The 22,400-nt window shown below is 41.0% G+C and overlaps 1 protein-coding gene across 2 annotated transcripts in view; it reads left to right on the top strand.

The window, feature by feature from the left end:
* The window catches only part of LOC306881004 (serotransferrin-1-like), a 48,508-nt gene extending 26,519 nt beyond the window's left edge, over positions 1 to 21,989 (top strand). The window contains exons 12-17 of one of the 2 annotated variants that reach the window (XM_079434806.1): positions 9,752 to 9,904; positions 18,311 to 18,461; positions 18,574 to 18,641; positions 18,751 to 18,938; positions 21,097 to 21,259; positions 21,420 to 21,989. In XM_079434806.1, coding sequence (XP_079290932.1) covers positions 9,752 to 9,904; positions 18,311 to 18,461; positions 18,574 to 18,641; positions 18,751 to 18,938; positions 21,097 to 21,259; positions 21,420 to 21,457 — 761 coding nt within the window. In that variant the 3' untranslated portion in view covers positions 21,458 to 21,989. The remainder of the gene's footprint in view (positions 1 to 9,751; positions 9,905 to 18,310; positions 18,462 to 18,573; positions 18,642 to 18,750; positions 18,939 to 21,096; positions 21,260 to 21,419) is intronic. The other variant, XM_079434807.1, reaches the window with a different exon arrangement.
* Positions 21,990 to 22,400: the final 411 nt, after the last annotated feature.

Genomic DNA, 22,400 nt, shown 5'->3' with positions numbered 1-22,400 from the left:
TTAATGCTACCTACTAGCTTCAAATGCTATGCTATTTGTTTACAATAGCTTCAAAATGGCGCTCGCGGCTGCGCGTGCGCACTAGAACATTTCCGGGCAAGTCTTCTGACACCTCCGGTTCAGGCCGTTACCATGACACGCCTAGGCTGTGTTCAGGTTTCAACAGCCACACAGCACTGTTTTAGATTAGTTTCTTTCTAGCACTGCAATCTCAACTTATTTAGACCGAATCAAATTAACCCACAGATTAATTATCAATCTAATAGTTTGACCACGGCGGGCCGATTCTCTGTGTCACTTCACGTGACTTCACAGGAAAAACACAGTGGATTATTTTATCACACTATCAAAATCAGATCCAATAAAATACTCCCTCACAGACGCGATCTGGCCCCTCCTTCTGAGTGGCGCGCGCTGACTTCACTTCCTTAGTGAATTTACAAGTGGCAGAAAATATTAAGTAGCTACGTTAATGTTTAATGCCAAGGGAGATTTAGTTTTCATAAGTGTCTAGAAAGTGGGAAACGCACTTTGACTATCACTCTATGAACAAGGCCTTATGAGGGAGAACAAAGGAACACGCTTAGATTCTCTCCTTTCTTTTTCTGCGCTATGAGCGACTTACATGTCTCACGGACATCTTTTAATCTTACTGCAGTTTTAAGCTATATCTTTAAACAACACAAATACACATTGCACTTTCATTCCACAAACACATTGCCACAAGTAACTTGCATGTACAGAATAGTGAAACCAACTTTGACTCTCTGTGTCTCTATTTCTTTCCGGTTAAAAATAGAAACACACAACTTTTTTAATATGTTATGAATTTTTCAAATCAAACTAATGCCAGCTTCTATCTCCACCATTAATATGTAGAAAATGAATCCTACCTATATATATTTATTTTATTATTTAGCTTTTAGGGAATCACTCTTAAGAGTTGATCTTCATATGATTAATTGTTATTAATCAGAATGTACAACTTATGCCTTGTTAACGACTTGTCCAGCAAGCATTAATAACAGCAAGTTATCTTTTAACAATTTTGTTTATTTCACTCGCGGCCAACGATAAAAATAAACAACTAGTTAACTCAGTTTTAAGCTAACGTTAGCTCTCAGGTTTATGAGCCGTAGGTAACGCAATCTTTTGGCAAATAGTTACGACATGTTAAATCACATAACACAGACAAAAGATTTCTTAATAAGGTCAAAGTTTTATTCACTATTCTAACACAACATTAACTGACTAGACAACACAAACAGACATAAACACACATACGTTGCAATGAATTGTTCGGATCTTAAGAGAGTCTTAGGTTCTAACTTAATGCTCGTTTTTCAACCTGAGGGAACTTATGGACAGAACCATGCTATATTTAAACAGCAACAGAGAGGAATCCCGGTTTCAGTCAGTAAAGAGATTTTGCCTTACTTTTGTCTTTGGCGTTCGGGAAGAGTTCAGGCTTTCTCCAAAGGTGAAGTCCGTCCCTTTTGTTCAGCTTGAGACGGATCGCGTGCGGACTGGCTGCTTGGGAGGTCGTGTGACTAGCGCACTCTTCAGTGGTTGGTTGTCTCTTTCTGACGTGGTGAACCTTTTTTTAGAAGTTTACTGTTAAAGTTCTTCGGTCGTTTGCAGTACTCAGCCGTGATGTTAAGAGGCGAGAAGCGCTTTGCAGCGTGAGCAGAACGAGAGACTCGCTGGCGTGCGTGTCCTCCTGTTGTTTTCAAAACTCCAACACGCGCGAACTTCATGGGCGTGCATCCGTTTTAAGCGAGCTGATTTAGGTCCGCCCTTTTTGGCGCGTAGTCCAATCGAAAGAGTCTTTGTGGGCAGAGCCCCGCCCTGCGCGGCTGCGTGTTTTGCATACATTATCTGGTCAGTTATTCATCACATAAAACAAATTATTGCAAGCAAGTTTCTATCCGTTATTGTAGCCACGGGTTGATAAAGCGGATCATTTTCATTCAACCATAATATTCTTCATAAGGTTAGCTTTCTAAAGAAACCAAACACTTATATTTTGATATGCACGTGACCACAGAGGATATTACTGGGTTAAAATACATTGATTAAACCATCTTAAATTCTAAATACACATATTAATCATGTGGAAATGAACAACTAGTGATCAGGTATATAAAAACGATTACATGAAAAAGATTACATAAGTTCACACAACCAGCTTATAAATGTCACAAACCAAAAACATCCTTTAATATATATATATATAGGTTGTTAATATGGTATATAGTGTTTTTGTTTGAGTATAATTTGTTTCCGTAGCAGAAACGAATATAACTTTTGTTCCCCCTTTTAAGACTCATTTCTAATTCAAAGGTGTGGTTCCCTTTGTTAGCTAGCACCACAGAAACGGCGCGTTTTCCTGGAATGTGCTGATATGCAGGGTCGTAAATGTCTTTGGTTTGGAAAGTCTGGAAATTGTCTTTATTTTCGAGTCGACCGTAAACACGTCATCCTTTGCGATATCGTCCTTGGATTTACGGCGACTTAATGTCAAGGGAGTATGGCGCCCGTAAAGTTTAGGCTCCGGGAAGGGGAGTTCTGTTTTCTTTCGAAATGACAAAACGTGAATTTCCTGAGCTGGAATGCGAGCTTTGATCCATCCTTGCATCAGGAATGTGTTGAACCTAGATGTGTGTGTATCCTGATCAGGCATTACAAGTAGCAAAGCCGGAAGTGTGCATGAATATTCAGTAGGATGCTGTCAGAATGCAGAGATCTAATATATTCGATTACTTTTCAAACCATTAACGTTCACTTAAGACATAACATAAAAGTGTTTTTTCAGAATTCTTCAAAATATTGAAGTTCCCAATGACTTCCATAGTATGGAAAGAAATACTATGGAAGTCAATGGGGACCATCAACTGTTTGATTACCAGCATTCTTCAAAAATACAAAATGGCGCCGCTGATGGCAGCTATTGTGCGTTGCTCCTCAGTGTTTGTATTGTTTTTGTTTGTTTTTCCTGTTTTTTGTTTTTCAAATAAGATCAGCTTTACCAGGGATGATCTGCTGAACATTCGGCAGAACACACCACAAAATCTTCTACCGGTTTTTGATTTTTCGGACGTTTTGCTGGACATTGTAGTTGGCGGAGCCATAACTCTGGTCAAATGCTACAGGAGGCGCAGACGGGGAAAGCGAGCCGGCGCGCTCGTGAAACTTCGTCAGCGCGGATTTAGAACGGCGTTGCCTAGCATCCATCTGGCGAATCTCCGCTCTCTACCCAACAAAACGGACGAACTCCTCCTGCTCTCCCGGACAAACAAGGACTTTTCTAACTCTGCTGCTCTATGTTTCACGGAAACCTGGTTGAATGGCGACATACCGGACAGCGCGATCCATCTGCCTAATTGCCAGCTGATAAGAGCAGATCGGGACACAGAATCAACGGGGAAATCGCACGGCGGCGGGACATGCTTTTACATCAATGAGAGGTGGTGTACAGATGTAACTGTGTTAAAGAAGATGTGCTGTTCAGATCTAGAAACGCTCTTCATTAACTGCAAGCCGTTCTATTCGCCGCGGGAGTTCTGCTCGTTCATTCTCGTGAGTGTTTACATTCAACCGCAAGCGCACGTGAGCACAGCTCTACAGAAACTCGCTGATCTGATCACAGAGAGTGAACAACAACACCCGGACTCTGTTTTAATCATTCTCGGGGACTTTAATAAAGCAAATCTCTCCCGTGAACTGCCAAAATACAGACAGCATGTTACATGTCCCACCAGAGACAGTAATATATTGGATCACTGTTACACAACAATAAAGGACGCATATCACTCGGTTCCACAAGCAGCTTTAGGACTCTCTGATCACTGTTTGGTTCATCTTATTCCATCCTACAGGCAGAAACTTAAGTCTGCAAAGCCTGTATTAAGATCTGTTAAAAGATGGACTAACGAAACAGAGCGGGATTTACAAGCCTGTTTCGACCTGACTGATTGGACTGTTTTTGAAGCTGCGGCAAATGACCTGGACGAGCTCACAGAGACTGTAACATCTTATATCAGTTTCTGTGAGGACATGTGCATTCCTACCAGGACTCATCTATTCTACAACAATGACAAACCATGGTTCACTGCCAAACTCAGACAGCTCCGTCAGTCCAAAGAAGATGCTCACAGAAAGGGGGATAAAGTCTTGTACAAACAGGCCAAATACACACTGGAAAAGGAGATCAGAGTGGCAAAGAGGAATTATTCTGACAAGCTCAGGAACAAATTCTCTTCCAGCGATCCGGCTTCAGTGTGGCTAGGATTAAAGGACATCACCAGCTACAAAACACCACCCCCCAGCACTCTGGAGAATCAACACCTGGCAGACGACTTAAACGAGTTCTTTTGTCGTTTTGAACGATCACCCCACACCCGCCCAGAACACCCCTCCACACAACCATTCACACCTCCAGCAACCCCTCTCTCCCCCACACCTACAATTCAAATCAGCGAAGACGATGTGTGCCAGGTCTTCAGGAAGAACAAAAGAAGGAAAGCACCTGGTCCAGATGGTGTGTCACCAGCCTGCCTAAAAATCTGTGCTGAGCAGCTGGCCCCCATCTTCACACAGATCTTCAATAGATCACTGGAGCTGTGTGAAGTCCCCTCATGCTTCAAACGCTCCACCATCATCCCCGTCCCAAAGAAACACAAAATTACTTAATGACTACAGACCTGTGGCACTAACGTCTGTAGCCATGAAATCATTCGAAAGACTGGTTCTGGCTCATCTGAAGGACATCACTGGACCCTTACTGGACCCCCTGCAGTTTGCCTACAGAGCAAACAGGTCTGTGGATGATGCAGTCAACATGGGACTGCACTTCATCCTGCAGCATCTGGACAGACCAGGGACTTATGTGAGGATCCTGTTTGTGGACTTCAGCTCTGCTTTTAATACCATTATCCCGGAAACCCTTCAAAATAAACTAACTCAGCTCTCCATCCCCACCTCCGTCAGCCAGTGGATCAACAGCTTCCTGACAGACAGACAGCAGTTAGTAAAGCTTGGCAAATTCACATCCAGCACTCGAACCATCAGCACTGGAGCTCCTCAGGGCTGCGTACTCTCCCCACTGCTCTTCTCCCTCTACACCAACGACTGCACATCTAAAGACCCCTCTGTCAAGCTCCTGAAGTTCGCAGACGACACCACACTGATCGGCCTCATCCAGGACGGTGACGAGTCTGCTTACAGACAGGAGGTTAAGGAGCTGGCTGTCTGGTGCAGTCTCAACAACCTGGAGCTTAACACGCTCAAAACGGTGGAGATGATCGTGGACTTCAGGAGAAACCCCCCTGCTCTCCCCCCACTCACCATCATGAACAGCACCGTGACTGCAGTGGAGTCATTCAGATTCCTGGGCACCACCATCTCTCAGGACCTGAAGTGGGATATTCACATTGACTCCATTGTCAGGAAGGCCCAGCAGAGGTTGTACTTTCTTCGCCAGCTGAGGAAGTTCAACCTGCCACAGGACTTACTGAAACAGTTCTACTCTGCCATCATTGAATCCATCCTCTGCACCTCAATAACTGTCTGGTTCAGCTCAGCTACCAAATCTGACCTCAGAAGACTACGGAGGGTAGTCCGGACTGCTGAGCGAATCATTGGTACAACCCTCCCCACTCTCCAAGAACTGTACTTATCCAGAGTGAGCAAAAAGGCTGGTAAAATCACTCTGGACCCCTCACATCCAGCACACAACCTCTTTGAACTTTTACCATCTGGTCGACGCTACAGAGCTCTGAGCACCAGAACGACCAGACACAGGAACAGTTTCTTCCCTCAGTCAATACATCTCATGAACACTCAATAAATAAACGTAGAACACACAACTAATACATTATCCATTCACCACACTCACTTATTTTATTTTCTCATTTCTAATTTGCACATACTTGACCTGTACATACATAGTCGCCTATATTATATATTATATATTGTGTATTTTTATTTTTATTTTTTTTGCTGCTTTGTACATTGGTCATTGGCTATTTCCTGTTATTTTGTTTCATTACCTGTGTCCTGTCCTGTTACTGTCCTTCTGTTGCACTGTGGAGCTTCTGTCACTACAACAAATTCCTTGTATGTGTAAACATACTTGGCCAATAAAGCTCATTCTGATTCTGATTCTGATTCTGAAATATTATCCTTCGTGTTCTACATAAGAAAAAATCTAAAAAAACAAACTCATACAGGATATGGAACGACATGATGGTTAGTACAAAAGAGTGACGACAAACTCTTCATTTTTGGGGGAACTGTCCCTTTTAAGGGATACAGTTTACACAACTTCCACTTCTTCCAAACCTACATGAGTTTCTTTCTCTGTTTAACACAAAAGAAGATATACTGAAAAATGCTAGTAACCAAATAGTGGATGCTAGCCATTGACTTCCGTAGTATTTTTTTTCCATACTATGGAAGTCAGAGGGGACTAGGAACTGTTTGGTTACCAACATTCTTCAAAATATTTTCGTTTGTGCTCAACAGAAGAAAGAAAGTCACAGTAAGTAAATGATAACAGAATTTTTATTTTTGAGTGAACTATACCTTTAAGGCACACCTATTCGCACCAAGGATGATAATGATATCATTTTAAAATTAGTTCCAAATTGAAAATGGTTGTCCACCACAACCATAACAATAACGGCACAATGGAAAGATGTGGAAAGAAACAACAAAACTGCAGAGCATGCTTATAACAAACAGAACATTATTGTTTGTGTTGACACAAATATGATTATTGTTATAGTTATCTTTATAGCTATTGTTCCCTATCAGTCGGTCACTCTCGACGTCACGTTGGAGATAGGCCGACAAAATTGGGATCTCGCCAGAGAGACCTATCCACTTCAAGTGTAACTAAACAAGGCAATGGACATTGGCATGCGGTAATTCGCTTCCAGCTGACTCTGATCACAGCGTGAGTATAAGAGATAGCAGGTGCACCGTATTAATCGATAGATAATCAGTCTGGCCCAGGTGGAGCTCATCAGCTAATCACCTTAACAACCACATCAGGTGTATATATACAGCCAACTCGCCTCTGTTCTATGACAGTTTTCCAGCATCCCAACTCCTCACTATTAATTTAATTTCATCCTATTCTTGGGATGGGGGGGTTCTCTGGGTTCGGGCTCTATCCCGAGCTTGGAGCCCTCCCTCTGGACAGCACGCCAAATATGCTTACTAATTGCTCAATCGTATTATATGTTAGTCCGAACTCGTGAAAACAGCATTTCTCTAAAAGAGCAACACGGGTGATTGCACCTTTTTAAAGATGTCTTATCACCTGTGCATTTCTGGGTGTGGTCGTTTCCTGGCGCCTCAGGACAGTCACGATCGCTGCCTCATGTGTCTGGGCGTTAAGCGCGCTGAGCAAGCTTTTGTGGATGGTGCATGTTCTCCTTGTGGGGACATGACCATCTCAGAGTTGCACAAAAGACTCCGCTACGTCAAACATGGCGCAGTCCGTCTGCCGCGATCTGGCGTTCGTCCCAGGCACCCGGGGCGGCGCTGCATCTTGTGTAGTCTTTGATTGAGATGATTTGAGGATTACGCTGAGGGCTTCCCCAAGAGGAGTTCCTCACCCCTCAAGCACTCCACAGCCGGTCGGGGTGCCGTTGGAGCGGGCTGGGACCTCTGCAGAACGGGGTACACCACCTGTTTCCTTCATTGCTCCCCCTGATGACCAGATGTTGATTGCTGCATCGGAGGGCTCTCTCTCTCTCTCTCTCCGGAGATGATGACTCAGCTGCTTTGCCCCCTTCAAGTGTGGTAGCGTTGTCCGAGCCAGACCCAGAGATGACAGCTATGCTTTCCCGGGCTGCAGAGAATGTCGGGCTCGTGTGAAATCCTCCACCGCGTCCCGATCCTTCGAGGCTGGTCGAGTGGTTTCTCGGTGGGGGTCGCGCTGGGCTGCCCCACCGTGGGTACGTCGGTGGCCCCGCTGGTTCCGCTGGCACGGTGTCTGGGAGCCTGGCGCTCCCCAGTCCATCTCGGTGGCTGCTGCGGACCATCAGACTCGGCCACGCGACTCAGTTCACCCGGCGTCACCCCAAGTTCAGGGGTATCGGGTTCACTTCAGTCAAGGATGTTGATGCCCCTGTCTTGCGTGCGGAAATCGCAGTCCTGCTGATGAAGGATACGACAGAGCCGGTCCCTCCAGCTGGTAGGAGGTCGGGGTTTTACAGCCCTTACTTCATTGTGCCCAAGAAAAGCGGTGGGTTACAGATCCTTGTGGTACTCCATACTTTACTGGTGATAATTGAGATGACTCCCCGTTTAAATAAAGTGGTAGCGATCGGACAGGTAGGATCTACACCATCTTAAAGCCTGGCCTTGAATACCTGTATAGTTTTGTAATCTATAAGTATGTCATGATCTATAGTGTTGAACGCAGCACTAAGATCATGTAAAACTAGCAATGAGATTCAGCCTTGGTCTGACGCAAGAAGCAAGTCATTTGTAATTTTAACAAGTGCAGTTTCTGTACTATAGTGAGGCCTGAAACCTGACTGAAATTCTTCATAGATATAATTTTTTTGCAAGAAGGAGCACAATTGAGCAGACACAACTTTTTCTAAAATTTTAGACATAAATGGAAGATTTGAAATGCTACTATTGCTGCTATTTCCAGCCCCCACGACCCCATAGAGGGGAGATTGGTGGGGAAGCACGATCTGGTCGTCAGGTTTCTTAGGGGAGCCAGGAGGTTAAATCCTCCTAGGCCTCCCTCCCTACTCTCTTGGGATTTGGCATTGGTGCCAAGAGCCATACAAATGGCTCTTGGCACCAACGGCCCCCTTTGAGCCATTGCAGTCAGTCGAGTTGAAGTTTCTCTCTTTGAAAACCCTACTCCTGACCACATTGGCCTCGATCAAGAGGGTGGGGGACCTGCAGGCATTTTCGGTCGACGAATAATGCCTTGAGTTTGGGCTGGCTGACTCCAGTGCAACACTAAGACCCTGTCCCGGCTATGTGCTCAAAGTTCCTACCACTCCCTTCAGGGACCAGCTGGTGAACCCGCAAGCGTTCCAACTCCCAACATGTGTAAATGTCACTTAACCCCCTCTGGGAGGAGGTGACAACACAGTGTGCCTCTTCCAAGCAGAAGGGCATGCTTCCCAGTGTTATTCAAGTCCTACTGTTTGGGTTGCTCAAGGAACAGCAGTAGTTGACCTTCTCTGTGTAGAGCCCAGTCCTATTGTCTGCCTTATAGGAAGGATTAGGTGGCCTACACAGGGTGCTGGAAGGGACAGCTCCTGTGGCGCTTTGGTAGGGATCCCAATTTTGTCGGTCTATCTCCGACGTGATGTTGAGAGTGACCAACTGATAGGGAATGTTTCAGTTACGCATGTAATCATCATTCCCTGAAGGAGGGAACGGAGACGTCACGTCCTGACGCCACAGTTGCTGTACCACCGCTGAGCGGCCGGGTCACCGTCATGGCTCCTCAGCGAAAGCATGAATTAATGCAGTGATTAATTTACTTTTTAATTAATTAACTCACGCTGTGATCAGCGGCAGCTGGATGCGAATTACCACATGCCAATGTCCATTGGCTCATTTAGTTACACTTGAAAGTGGATAGGTCTCTCTGGCGAGATCCCAATTTCGTTTTCGTGACGTCTCCGTTCCCTACTTCAAGGAACGAGGGTTACATATGTAACAGAGACGTTCTTTGTATAAATGGACCTTTCTTTGATGTGCACAGAGGTCTATACTGTGGCCATGGTGAATAAGGGCTCAGGTGTAACCTGGAATTCCCTGCAAGGAAGAAATTCCTCCCACACTGGCCAGAACACCGATGCTGGCTGGAATGTCCCATTATCAGTCATATGCGGCAATACAACTGGCTGTAACCTATGTGAGTATTACGAAAAATGCACTCACTGTTTGTTAAAGGGGACCTGTTATGCCCCATTTTACAAGATGTAAAATAAATCTCTGATGTCCCCAGAGTGTGTATGTGAAGTTTTAGCTTAAAATACCCCACAGATAATTTTTTTATACCTTGTTTAAGTAGCCAATTTTAGGGTATGAGCCAAAATGCGCTGTTTTTGTGGTTGTCCCTTTAAATGCAAATGAGCTGGTGCTCCCGGGCCCCATTTTCAGAAGAGGGCGGCGCTTTAAGAGCTAACGCTCCGACAACAACAAACAATCTCACACATTGGAACTGTCTGAAACTCTCAAGCGATTGACTCATATTCTGTTTTCATATACATTTTTTAACTACCACATTCCTATTTGCGATCGCACGTGAAGGCAGCATCAGTGAAAACAGGCATAGCTTTAGCAACATTATCATTACAGAGTGCCAAGAAGCTCTTTCAGAAAGGCAATTTGAAAACAAAATATGAAGTGCTTACTTTGTCTGGATCTGATGTTCGCGCACGAATCATTGATATTGATCCCTCTTTCAGCATCTGACTTTGCGAAAATCCAGCGTTGAAATGACCCTCGTTTGTGAGGCAATCCTGTGTAAAATGATTGGCATGACTTTATCAAATTTCTTTTGGTACATTTCCTCCGAAAATGAAACTTAACCACTGGTGGGAGTCTATGGAGCTCCTATGTTCATTGCTGCATCCCTACACACAACACTTGTAATGCCTCATTGGCGCTGACAGTGTATCTCTGCAGTATTTTTCTCCTATGGTGACATGCACCTAGGGAGAAATTGCTAGTTATGAGAGACTGTTTGTGTTACGAAAGTATACTCGGCACACAGAGATGGTTTATTGACAACAATGTGCAGTATAGAATCAGGTGAGTAAAGCAGCATATGTTAACCTTGACAAACCTTCAGCTTTGGCTAGTAAGATTCTTCCCTTCAATGAGAGATCATCACGCTGGAGCCACATATTCAGTTTTTTTCTGAGCACTCTCAATTAATGGATTAAAATTTAAGGAGAATCTTTCTAATTCATTTTTTGTTATAATAACACCTAAATAAGATATTTGATCTTTGATTTGAATATTACAAATTTCTGACAAATCACATTCTTTGATGGACATCAGTTCACACTTTGAGAGGTTCAAGAACAGGCCTGATGCTTTGGAGAACTGCTGGATATACTTTAATGCTAAAGGAACTTGATTAGCATTTTGCAAAAAAAAAGAGTGGTATCATCAGCCAGCTGACTGATGAGTATCTGTTTGTCAGCAATAGAGATACCATGAAGACCACTGTTAGAAATATAAGAAGCGGGATATAAGAATATCTGGGAAACTAGTATAAATAAATAAGGGGATAATGGACACCCTTGCCTAATACCACGTGACAAGTAAAATCTAGGAGAAGAGCTTTATTAATCTATCAGAAAGAGCTTTATTGCCAAGTGTGTTTGCACACACAAGGAGTTTGTCTTGGTATTAGGAGCTTCCAGTACAGAAATACAAACATAGCACAGACAACATATAATTAAGGTGATAAAGAACACTAATAATGAAGAGAATAGACAATAATTAAGAATAACAATAGTAATAAAGAATAAAAATATACAGAAAAGAGACATGACCATAGACAGAACTGTGACTGTGCATGTGTCCTATGTACAGATGAAGGTTTGATGAGTTATTTACAGATGTACAGTACCAGGGTATGTTATGTGTTGTTCAGATGGGATACGGCCTGGGGGGAAAACTGTTCTTGTGTCTGGCTGTTCTGGTGCTCAGTGACCTGTAGCGCCGGTCAGAGGGCAACAGTACAAAGAGAGAGTGAGCTGGACAGTATGGACTGGTCTGAGGAACATCACCATGTACAAGACACCACCCCCACAGTCTGTGGAGAATCAACAACTGGCTGACGATCTCAATGTGTTTTACTGCAGATTTGAAAAGGCCAGACTGACACCCAGCACCCGCTCTGATCTGCACACATTCACCTTCCCCCCCTGCAACCCCCCTTACTCCCTCCCCCACCATTCTACCTGCGTTTAAAGTCTGTGTAGAGGATGTGAACCGGGTCTTCAGAAAACAGAAATCTAGGAAAGCTTCAGGACCAGACGGTATTTCACTTGCCTGTCTAAAAGTCTGTGCTGACCAATTGACCCTCATCTTTACACAGATCTTCAACAGATCTCTGGAGCTGTGTGAAGTTCCCTGCTGCTTCAAACGCTCCACCATCATTCCCATCCCCAAAAAGCCCAAAATCACTGGACTTAATGACTACAGACCTGTCGCACTCACGTCTGTGGTCATGAAGTCACTTGAGAGACTGGTCCTGGCCTACCTGAAGGACATCACTAGACCCTTGCTGGATCCTCTTCAGTTTCCCTACAGAGCAAACAGGTCTGTGGATGATGCTGTCAATATGGGACTGCATTACATCCTGCAACAAGACAAACCTGGGAATTATGCAAGGATCTTATTTGTGGACTTCAGCTCGGCCTTCAATACCATCATACCTGACCTACTCTCAGACAAACTGAGACAGCTCTCTGTGCCCTCCTCCATCTGTCAGTGGATCACCAGCTTCCTGACAGACAGGCAGCAGCTAATGAGGCTGGGCAAACTCACATCCAGGACTCTCACCATCAGCACTGGCGCCCCTCAGGATTGCTTTCTCTCCCCACTGGTCTTCTCCCTCTCCACGAATGATTGCACATCAAAGGACCCCTCTGTCAAGCTCCTGAAGTTTCCGGACGACACTACAGTCATAGGCCTCATCAAGGACGGTGACGAGTCTGCTTACAGACAGGAAGTTGAGCAGCTGGCTGTCTGGTGCAGTCTTAACAACCTGGAGCTGAACACGCTCAAAACTGTGGAGATGATAGTGGACTTCAGGAGAAACCCCCCCTGCTCTCCCCCCACTCACCATCATGAACAGCACTGTGACTGCAGTGGAGTCATTCAGATTCCTGGGAACCACCATCTCTCAGGACCTGAAGTGGGACAATCACACTGACTCTATTGTGAAAAAGGCCCAGCAGAGGCTGTATTTCCTCCGCCAGCTAAGGAAGTTCAACCTGCCTCAGGAGCTGCTGAAACAGTTCTACTCTGCCATCATTGAGTCTGTCCTATGTTCTTCTATAACTGTTTGGTTTGGTTCAGCTACCAAAACAGACATCAGAAGACTACAACAGACAGTTAGGACTGCTATAGAGTATAGAGAATATAGAGTTCTTACCGCCTTACAAAAATATTCACCAAAACCAAAAATTTTCCACTGATTTAACTATACATTTATGTTCAACTGAATCAAAAGCTTTATAAAAATCCAGGAAAAGAATAAAACTATTATGTTCCAGCAAATCACTATAATCCAATAAGTCTAAAACAAATCTAATATTATTAATTATATGTCGAGTCTCATCTATAACAGTATTCAAACAATCTTTAAGTCTTTTAGCAAATATTTTTTATAGTCATTGTTAAGGAGTGTGATGGGTCGCCAGTTGTCTAAATTGGTAAGATCTTTCTTAGGTTTAGGAATTAAAGTTATGATACCTTGCATCAATGTAAGAGGTAAAGCCTCTTTTTCAATACTTTCTCTAAAAACCTGAGTTATAAAGGGAGTAAGTTCATCAGCAAATAATTTGTACAGCTCAGCTCTAAGTTCATCACACCCTGGGGACTTATTGTTTTTCAAACTCTTAATTGCTCTTTGTACTTCCTCAAGAGTAACAATGCTATCACAGAAAAAATCTATCACTTTCAGATATAACCTTAACATAATTAACCGAGTCTAGAAATGAGGAAGTTGTCTGCTCTGAATACCATGGACTATAAAGATTCTTATACAAATTGGCACTGTAGTTTGCTTTTTCCTTTGGATCTTTAACAATTTTGCCATCAACACAAAGTTGTTGAATTGTTGAGAGGGTAAAATTATGCTTTTCTAGTTTAAAGAAATATGCGGAATTGAGTTCTCCCTCTTCGAGACATTTTTTTCCTGGATCTTATATAAGCACCCCTAGCCTTTGATAAGTACAATTCATCCAATTTAATTTGCAAATGTGCAATTTCAGATTTTTCCTCTAGAGACATGCAATCAAAATTATGAGATAATTTCATGATTAGGTTGTCTTCAAGAACCCTTCTTGTTTTGGCTAAAAGTGTTCCAATTTTTCTTAAATAAGCACCTGTCTCAAACTTAAAAAGCTCCTAATTGGTACCAAATTTTTTTTAATTGTGGCTGTTTTCCAATAGCTAGCAATTAATTCTTTAATTTGATCCTTTACATCTGGTAATTCTAACAGTGAACTGTTAAGTTTCCACAAAGAAGCTCTGCATTGGCCTGTTACATAATCTGCCATTAAAGGGGTATTAATAAAGATAGTTTTGTGGTCGGTCAATGAGATACATTGTATGCCGACATTCAGATCAAAATTTAACATACATTTTGATATGAGCCAATAATCAATACGAGATTGTCTTGAACCACTTTTATTGGCCCAAGTAAACTCTAAATTGTTAAGGAATCTCTCTCCAAATGTCCACCAATTCAAACTTGTCTATTAGGTCTAATAGTGCAGGTCTAGAACAAGCGGTCCTTTTTGGAGGATATCTGTCCAAAGAATTATTAAATGACACACTAAAGTCTCCTCCTAGAATTAAAAATGCATTAGGAAATTCATTAGACCAATATGTAAGCTGTCATCTAATTTGTAAAAAAAAAAATTAATTATCCAAAGAATTATTGTACCCATATATATTTCAGAGAATTACAGTTTGTTGGTTAAGTGAAATTATAAATGAAAATGACTTATGAGTGTTCGGCTGCCATGTGAACTCCAAATATCGTTACCTCACTGAGATTTCCACCATTTGTAATCATCAATAGTCGAATGAGATTCCTGAAGAAAACAGAAATCTGATTTGTGTTTTTTAGCAAACAAAAAAAGAGCTTTTCGTTTGACACTATCCCTGAGGCCCCTGGCATTAAAGGATATTAAAGACAATGACATGAACCATGAACAATATAGAAAAGAAAAGAACAAAGTTTGAGTGAATCAAAAGAGTACACTCGTTCAATCACTATCCTCCAAAAAGAGCAACAACAACAACAGCTCAACCGGGAATAAGGTGTTCAGATTTAAGTTCAGAGAATAACAAAGACTACGCTTAAACTTCAGCTTTCAAGTAAAGATTTAAGAGCCCAAAGTAAAGTAAATAATTCACAATAAAAAAAAATATAAGTATAAAAATAAATAAAGAAAAATATATAAATTATAAAATAAATAAATAAAGAGATAAAAAACAACTCATAAGTAAAAGTATATATATATATAAAAAAAAAATCTTTCACTTATCAAGCTAATCACTTTGAGGACACAGTTGCTAGTTGAATAAGCATTGCCAACATGTTAAGTGTTGGCTACATCTTTAGCGGTCACTCTTTTATCCTCAATCACAGCAAATGGACCGTGAAAGCCAGCTCTCTTTCCTTCCCGTCTCGCCTTCTCTACCGTCGGCCACAGGAGAGATCTTGCATCCTTGTCTTTCTGCGAAAGATCCTCGAAGATCTTGATCTTCTTTTCCCTGAGAAGGACAGATGTTTTGGCATCTCTCCAAACCAACCTGCTGGGACCGTGACGAAAATAAGACAATTATGCGACCAGAGATCTTTCCGCAGCAGAACGAGGTCTCAGCCTATGAGTGACGTCAACTCCACGGGGCAGATCTGCAGCGATGCTCGGGGAGACCTGGCTGAAGAGGGGTGAAGAGATGCGAAGATCCCATCTTCTCTTGTACGCATCCAGATCATTATACTTATCACGAAGTTCGACGTTGTCTTTCTCCAATCTTATGATTTTCTTTTCCAGTTCCTCAGTTTTATCATTCAAATGCTTCACCTGTTCACAGTGTAATTCGAGGGAGCTGATTATCTGTTTAATAGGGTTTGAGTTTTCAAGTACCGTTTTTTTCAACTCCTTGAATTCGGCGCAAAGTTTCTTTGTGCATGGCCTCCATTCTCTGCATGAATCTCATTAGCATGGTATCACTCACTGAAGCACTGTCGGAACTCGGTTTACTTTTCTTTCGCAGCTTTTGGTTCAGGTGTATCAGGTAAAAGCGTGAACTCAGCCTGTCCAACAACTGCATCCAATTCAGTGTTTAGAGTTCTCCTTGCATAGCTGTGCATAGCAACGAGAGTTTCTTTGTTATCCTCTATATTCGCAAGTCAGCACTGCAATTCATAGCAAAAGCACGTGGATTATTATTATTAGCGACTAGGTGGCAAAAGCGTCTTCAGTAGAGCTCAAATAGTAAAAAAATGCAAAGGAAAAAAAGATAATTAAAGGAGACTACTTAAGTCATAATATAAACTGTATCTTTCCAGTTAGTTCTGAACATGAACTGCTTTAAAAAAAAAAAAGGTTTTAAGAGCTCCTGCAAACCTGACTTTGCCCCCCAGATTTGTGAGCTGTATTGGATTTGAAGATGTTAGAAACATGCTTTTCTTAAATATGTGGGTATATACTATTTATAGAGTTGTAACATTTAGTTTTAGTTACTTTTTCTTATTTGTAAGTCACTTTGGACAAAAGCGTCTGCTAAATGACAAAAGTAAAAGTAAAGTAAAAGTAAACACACGTCATTCTTCTTCTTCTTCTTCTTTGGTGTTTATTGGCGGCTGGCAACCTATCTTATTGGTGCATTACTGCCACCAACTGGAATGGAGTATGGATCAAGATATTTGCTTGTATACAAAATATAAATCAATATAAAAACCAAGCAAAACAAATAAACAAACTAGAAAATAAACATAATAAATAAACTGAAAACCAATCAAAACCCTATATTCTGTTATATAATTTACTTTCACAAATTTAATAATATCATCATACACCATACTAGCTGTTTCCCTTAATAGACCTGATAAAGTAAAGTCACGATGTTTTACTTTCTTCAATGATTGAATAAGGTGACATCTCTCATTGTTATATTTCCTACAATGAAGTTGTACATGCTCAACTGTTTCTTGTTGGCTACAGTGTATGCATTCCCCAGTTGGGTGTTTTACAATTTTATATAGTGTACTGTTGAGTCCTGTATGGCCTATTCTCATCAGAGTTATGATACTTCCTTCGCTTCGATTCCTGCTCTCCCTTCTCCCTGCACCAACTTGTTTTTGTATGTTGTATAAATGTCTACCTGTTTCATTATCATCCCAATATACCTGCCATACTGATCGTGCATATGTTCTTATGAGTACTTTAGCTTCTGCTTTACTTAATGGGACCTGAAAATCTACTTGCTTTATTCGTAGAGTTTAGCCAGAATATCCACCTTCTCATTTCCTTCCACTCCAACATGAGCAGGAACCCAATGTAGAAATACCCATAACTTTCATGTTACACATCTTACAGAATATCTCATTGATAATATCCATCCTAACTAATGACCTACCAGATCGTATACTTTCAAGTGATGAGTAGATCTGATGCAATGACAGTATTCTTTATTTTATTCTCCTCTATCCACTGCAGGGCCAGTAATATTGCCAATAATTCTGTTGAATATGCTGACAAATGATTGGTTACTCTTTTCTTAATAAAACAATCTCTCATTGGAATATATACTGCTGCACCTGCAAATCCTGTTTCAGGATCTTTGGATCCATCTGTAAATGAAAACACTGATTCTGAAAATGTTCCTTAAAATAATTCTGGACGATAAACCATGTTGGAAGATGTGCCGAATTATCTTTCAATTCCTGCTGTATATTGAGGTCAACATTTGGCAAAGGGAATAACCAAGTAGGAATGGAAGAAATTGAAACTGTATTACTGTACTGTAATTGGTGTAATCCTATATTTCTTGCCTTTGCATTACCTATCTATCCAAAACTAGTATAATTTGTTTCATTATGTTCCCAACATTCTGTTAATACACTTTTAACAGGATGAACACACGTCATTGTTGTCATGTGGTGAGTTTGGCCAATCGTGAAACAGCTGTGTCGTCATCAGCGCTCCTGCAGTCGCTCTGGAGAAACTACACTGGCTGAGTGAGCCGACTGCTCTCGAAATCCACATCCGCCCGTTCAGGTCTGACAAACATGCACTGCTTCAAGTCAGCCGCCGATCGGTTTTCATGGCGCTGCATGAAGTCGAACACACCTTATGTTTTATTGGGATTATTAAAAAATGAGTGGGTGGATTTTTACCATTACAGGCTGGTTGTTTTCACACACTGCAGCCACACCTTATAAAAGTGATTTTTGCATAATAGGTCCCCTTTAATGTTTTTTTTTTTTTTTTTGCTATGGATGATTACATAAAGTTGTTGGAGTTGGACAAAATATTTTCTCTTCATTTCTCAGACAATTTCTTCAGTAAAGGCTGTGCTCCTGGTGCTGATCCTCAATCAAACATGTGTGAACTGTGTAAAGGCAGTGGGAAGCTAGTTGGAGAAGAGAACAAATGCAAAGCCTCTTCTGACGAGATGTATTACGGCTATAATGGGGCTTTCAGGTACTGGACTGTATCCCACACAGTGTAACTGAAAGAGAAATGTGATTTTTAGATTTCTATACTGACTCCACTCCATAATCTAAAGCAGAATATGATGTTGCTCCTCTTTTAGGAGTCTTGCTGAAAAAATTAGTGAAGTTGCTTTTATCAAGCACACTACTGTTCTGGAATACACGGATGGTTAGTGTGGTTTGCATTAATTAATAAAGCTTCACACTTTCATAGTGCCACATTTTTAAATATTATATTTTTTTCTGATATGGTTCGTTCTCTATCTATATCTGCTTAGGTAGAGGACAGTTCTGGGCTAAAGATCTGAAGTCAGACGATTTTGAACTGATCTGTCCAGCATCACCAAACGAATCAGTAAAACACACAGAATTTTATAAATGTCACCTTGCCAAAGTGCCAGCTCATGCTGTGATCACCCGGGAAGATGCTCGCGCTGATGTGGTGAAGCTTCTGAAGCAGGCTCAAGTGAGTTCATGTAGATTTCCCTGTCAATTTAATTTTTTTCTTTCACACATTCTGAAATTGATCTATTGCAATGTTGATAGTGCAAGTTGGTCCAGTTCACTCTTTCATTACTTGTTCCAAGACCAGGGCCCATGTTCTTAAAGATTCTAATAATCCTCTCAGAGAGCTCCTAATTTATCTTTAAAAATTCTAACTAGGAGTCTTAGCTTAGAAGTGATTCAGGACCAATCTGAGAGCAACTAAAGACAAAAGACTTTGGTAACACTTATTAACTATTAACTACGAACTTTCCCTCAGTAAACTCCTATTTTGATGCTTATTAATAGTTAGTAAGGTAGTTGTTAAGTTAAATTACAGGCATCCTTTCTTTTGTTTTACTCACAGACACACACACACACACACATTATATATGTATATATATTATTTATTTTTTATTTACAATGCTGTCATACTTAACGCATTTTATAGGAAATGAACAGCGACACAATAAGGTTCTGAAAGTGTTGTAATTGTTTGTGTGATCTTTGCTTATAGAAGATTGTGACAGACCCAAATCATCACTGCTGCATAGCTGCATTTTTCCAGTTGCCAAATATGTTAATGTAGTGATTACTTCCATTTCTGGTGTTATGGCATTTCTGTGTGGTGTCGGAGATGTTAGCATGTGTTTAATAAGATCGGTCACAAACATGATCCCTGCACGATCTAATGTAGCATCTTATTAACTCACTGTCATGCATTGTGTGCAACACATTTCTTCTCCTTCATGTCCATTTTCTCCACTGCTAAAGAAACTCTTAAGCCTCTTAAAAGTCCTCGTCTGTACTCCTAACAATTTTGGACCTTAAGACCTCTTTTAAGGGGTAACATGCTTTCTGAATTAATTTTTTCCTTTACTAGGATCTTTTCTTTAAAGGGGGTCATATGACATTGCTAAAAAGAATATTATTTTGTGTATTTGGTGTAATGCAATGTGTTTATAGTTTAAAGTTTAAAAAACACATTATTTTCCACATACTGTACATTTATTGTTGCTCCTCTATGCTCCGCCTTTCTGAAACGTGTTGATTTTTACAAAGCTCATCATTCTAAGAAGCGAGGTGTGCTCTGATTGGCCAGCTATCCAGTGCATTGTGATTGACCGAATACCTCAAGTGTGTGACGGAAATGTTACGTCCCTCACCGTATTGTGATGGCGTTTCATGGGCCGACGAGACTAAAACAATAAAACCCATTACAAACGAAGTATTTGTTGCATCCAGTGAGGACACAGTTACTGATTATAATGACTTATACTGTGTTTTTATGCGTCCCATTGCATCGCGCCACGTAAACATTACCATGTCTGCATTTGTGATCGGAGAAGCGACAAACACAGAAAAACAACTTCAAATCCACTATACTCTACACTGCTCAAAACTCACGCTTGAATCATCAGTGGCAGAAACGTACTTTCAGGCTGTGAATCAGAAACGCCAGACTGGAATTGCCCCACTTTATAGAAACAGCCTTTGTGTAAGCCAGCGTTGTAGCTTCCAAGTTCAGGAAATAGTCCTCCGTAAAATGCGCTGCACACACTCTAATATTTGGGTTGAACTGTTCTGGAACAGTGTTGTAAATACAACTTAACCACTGATTTCTAGTTGTGTCCTCTGGAAGCCCAAACAAAGTACTTTCTCTTTCACAACGAAACACAGCGTCTCCAGGACATGGCGCCGGCGGCAGCAACAATACTGCAGCCAGAATAATAGTTACGCCATCTTTCATTGCGTATACATTTGGGTGGTGTTATGAAAATCTCCCCACACCGTGACGTAGATGTGGGGTGTGTTTGAATGAGCCGTTTTAGGAGGGTGTGGCAGAGTCTTAACTTTTATAAAGATTATCTCTTTGGTTTTGAAACTTTAGTCTTTGCAACTTCAGGGATCTTATCTACGCACAATCAGCTTGTAACACTCCAAAGAGAAAGAAAAACTTGAAATCGCATCATATGACCCCTTTAAATTTAAGAGGAATTTTCTTAGAATGTTGTTACTAGGAGGAACTCTTAGCACTAAGATTTTTCATGAATACAGGCCCAGATTCTTAACTTCAGTATGTTCCTGCATTTTGTCTGCAAATTTGTCTTCGTTTTTGAATCCTTTTTCCTATGTTTCAGGCCAGTTCAGACAGGCTGTTCAAGTCAGAGGGTGGAAGAAACCTCCTCTTCTCTGATTCCACTAAATGTCTTCAAGAGATTACTGAATCTGTGGAGGATTTTCTGACTAAAAATCACATTGACATGATTGAAAGGACCTATGCGACTGGCCAGGGTACACCAGGTATACAATGCATCTATGATTTCCTACAATGCCTGGTAAATTCTAGGTCAAAAACAAATAGATTTTGTTATAAATGTTGCGTTTTATAGCCATGTCTTGTTGCTTTTGACTTACAAATGGTGTCCAATGTAGTGATTTATTCTAATGTTTTTCTTCACAGAGCTGGTGAAGGCCTGCAGAGTGACTTTTTGCATTTGAGCTCAGAAGTACACACCAAATTCAGACCATTTGAGCTTTGTCTGACATGTTTCCCCAACTAAGAATATACATTAAAGTAAAGTGTCAGAAGTGTTTCATAATTGCATTGCTTAAAAGTGTGCTACAAACGCTTTACACACAATTTTAGTGGATTTTTATATATACCATCACCAAGTTCTATTTGGATATTCATGAAAAATACAGTAAAATGAAAAATACAGTAAAATGCATTACTTAAGTAAAACCCTGTATGTTACTGTATAGTCTAATTTAGATAAAAATCTGCTCATGTTGCATGTACGCTGCATCTGTGTTTGGATGATGATTAAAATGCAGTGGTTGCCTCTTATTTTAAATGGAAAGAGCACAGACAAAGCCTTAGTTTGTTTATATGAAGAGATTCCTTTTATTTGTGTAACTTGCTTATTTGATTTGGGGTTTGTTTTAAAATGTCAATTTAGTTTTGTTATATTTCAATTTCACAAAGAAATGTGCAGCAACAGCCGAATAAAAGGACACCTTCTCATTTACTGTATAATGTCTTCAATCTCATTTTGTAGAAAAAAAACAAATCCTGAGGAAAATCGAGTCGTGAAATCAAAATCACGAACTGAATCGTGAGTTGAGTGAATCATCCCTAATAGGGGCTACTCTTTATTTTTCAGATGCTTGCTATGTTTACCAGCTGTTTTTCAGAATTAAAATACTTAGATTAATTTGAATTCTTACCAGTTAGAAATAATATTTTAATGTAAAGTGACCAAAACCTGAAAAATACTTCCCCACACGGCAGTGGCGAGGTCAGAAATGTAAAATTTGTATCTTATTGAAATAGGGTGGACCTCTCCTATTTTAAAAAGCACTTTACAATAGACAACATGAGATAAAAATAAATATAGGGATTTTGACAGCTAAAAACAGCATTATCTACTAAAAGCAAGGG

Source organism: Barbus barbus, assembly GCF_936440315.1.
Source record: "Barbus barbus genome assembly, chromosome: 15".
NCBI classification, from domain to species: domain Eukaryota; kingdom Metazoa; phylum Chordata; class Actinopteri; order Cypriniformes; family Cyprinidae; genus Barbus; species Barbus barbus.
Note: the sequence above shows the minus strand (reverse complement) of the source record. Positions and strands in the feature narration are given on the sequence as shown.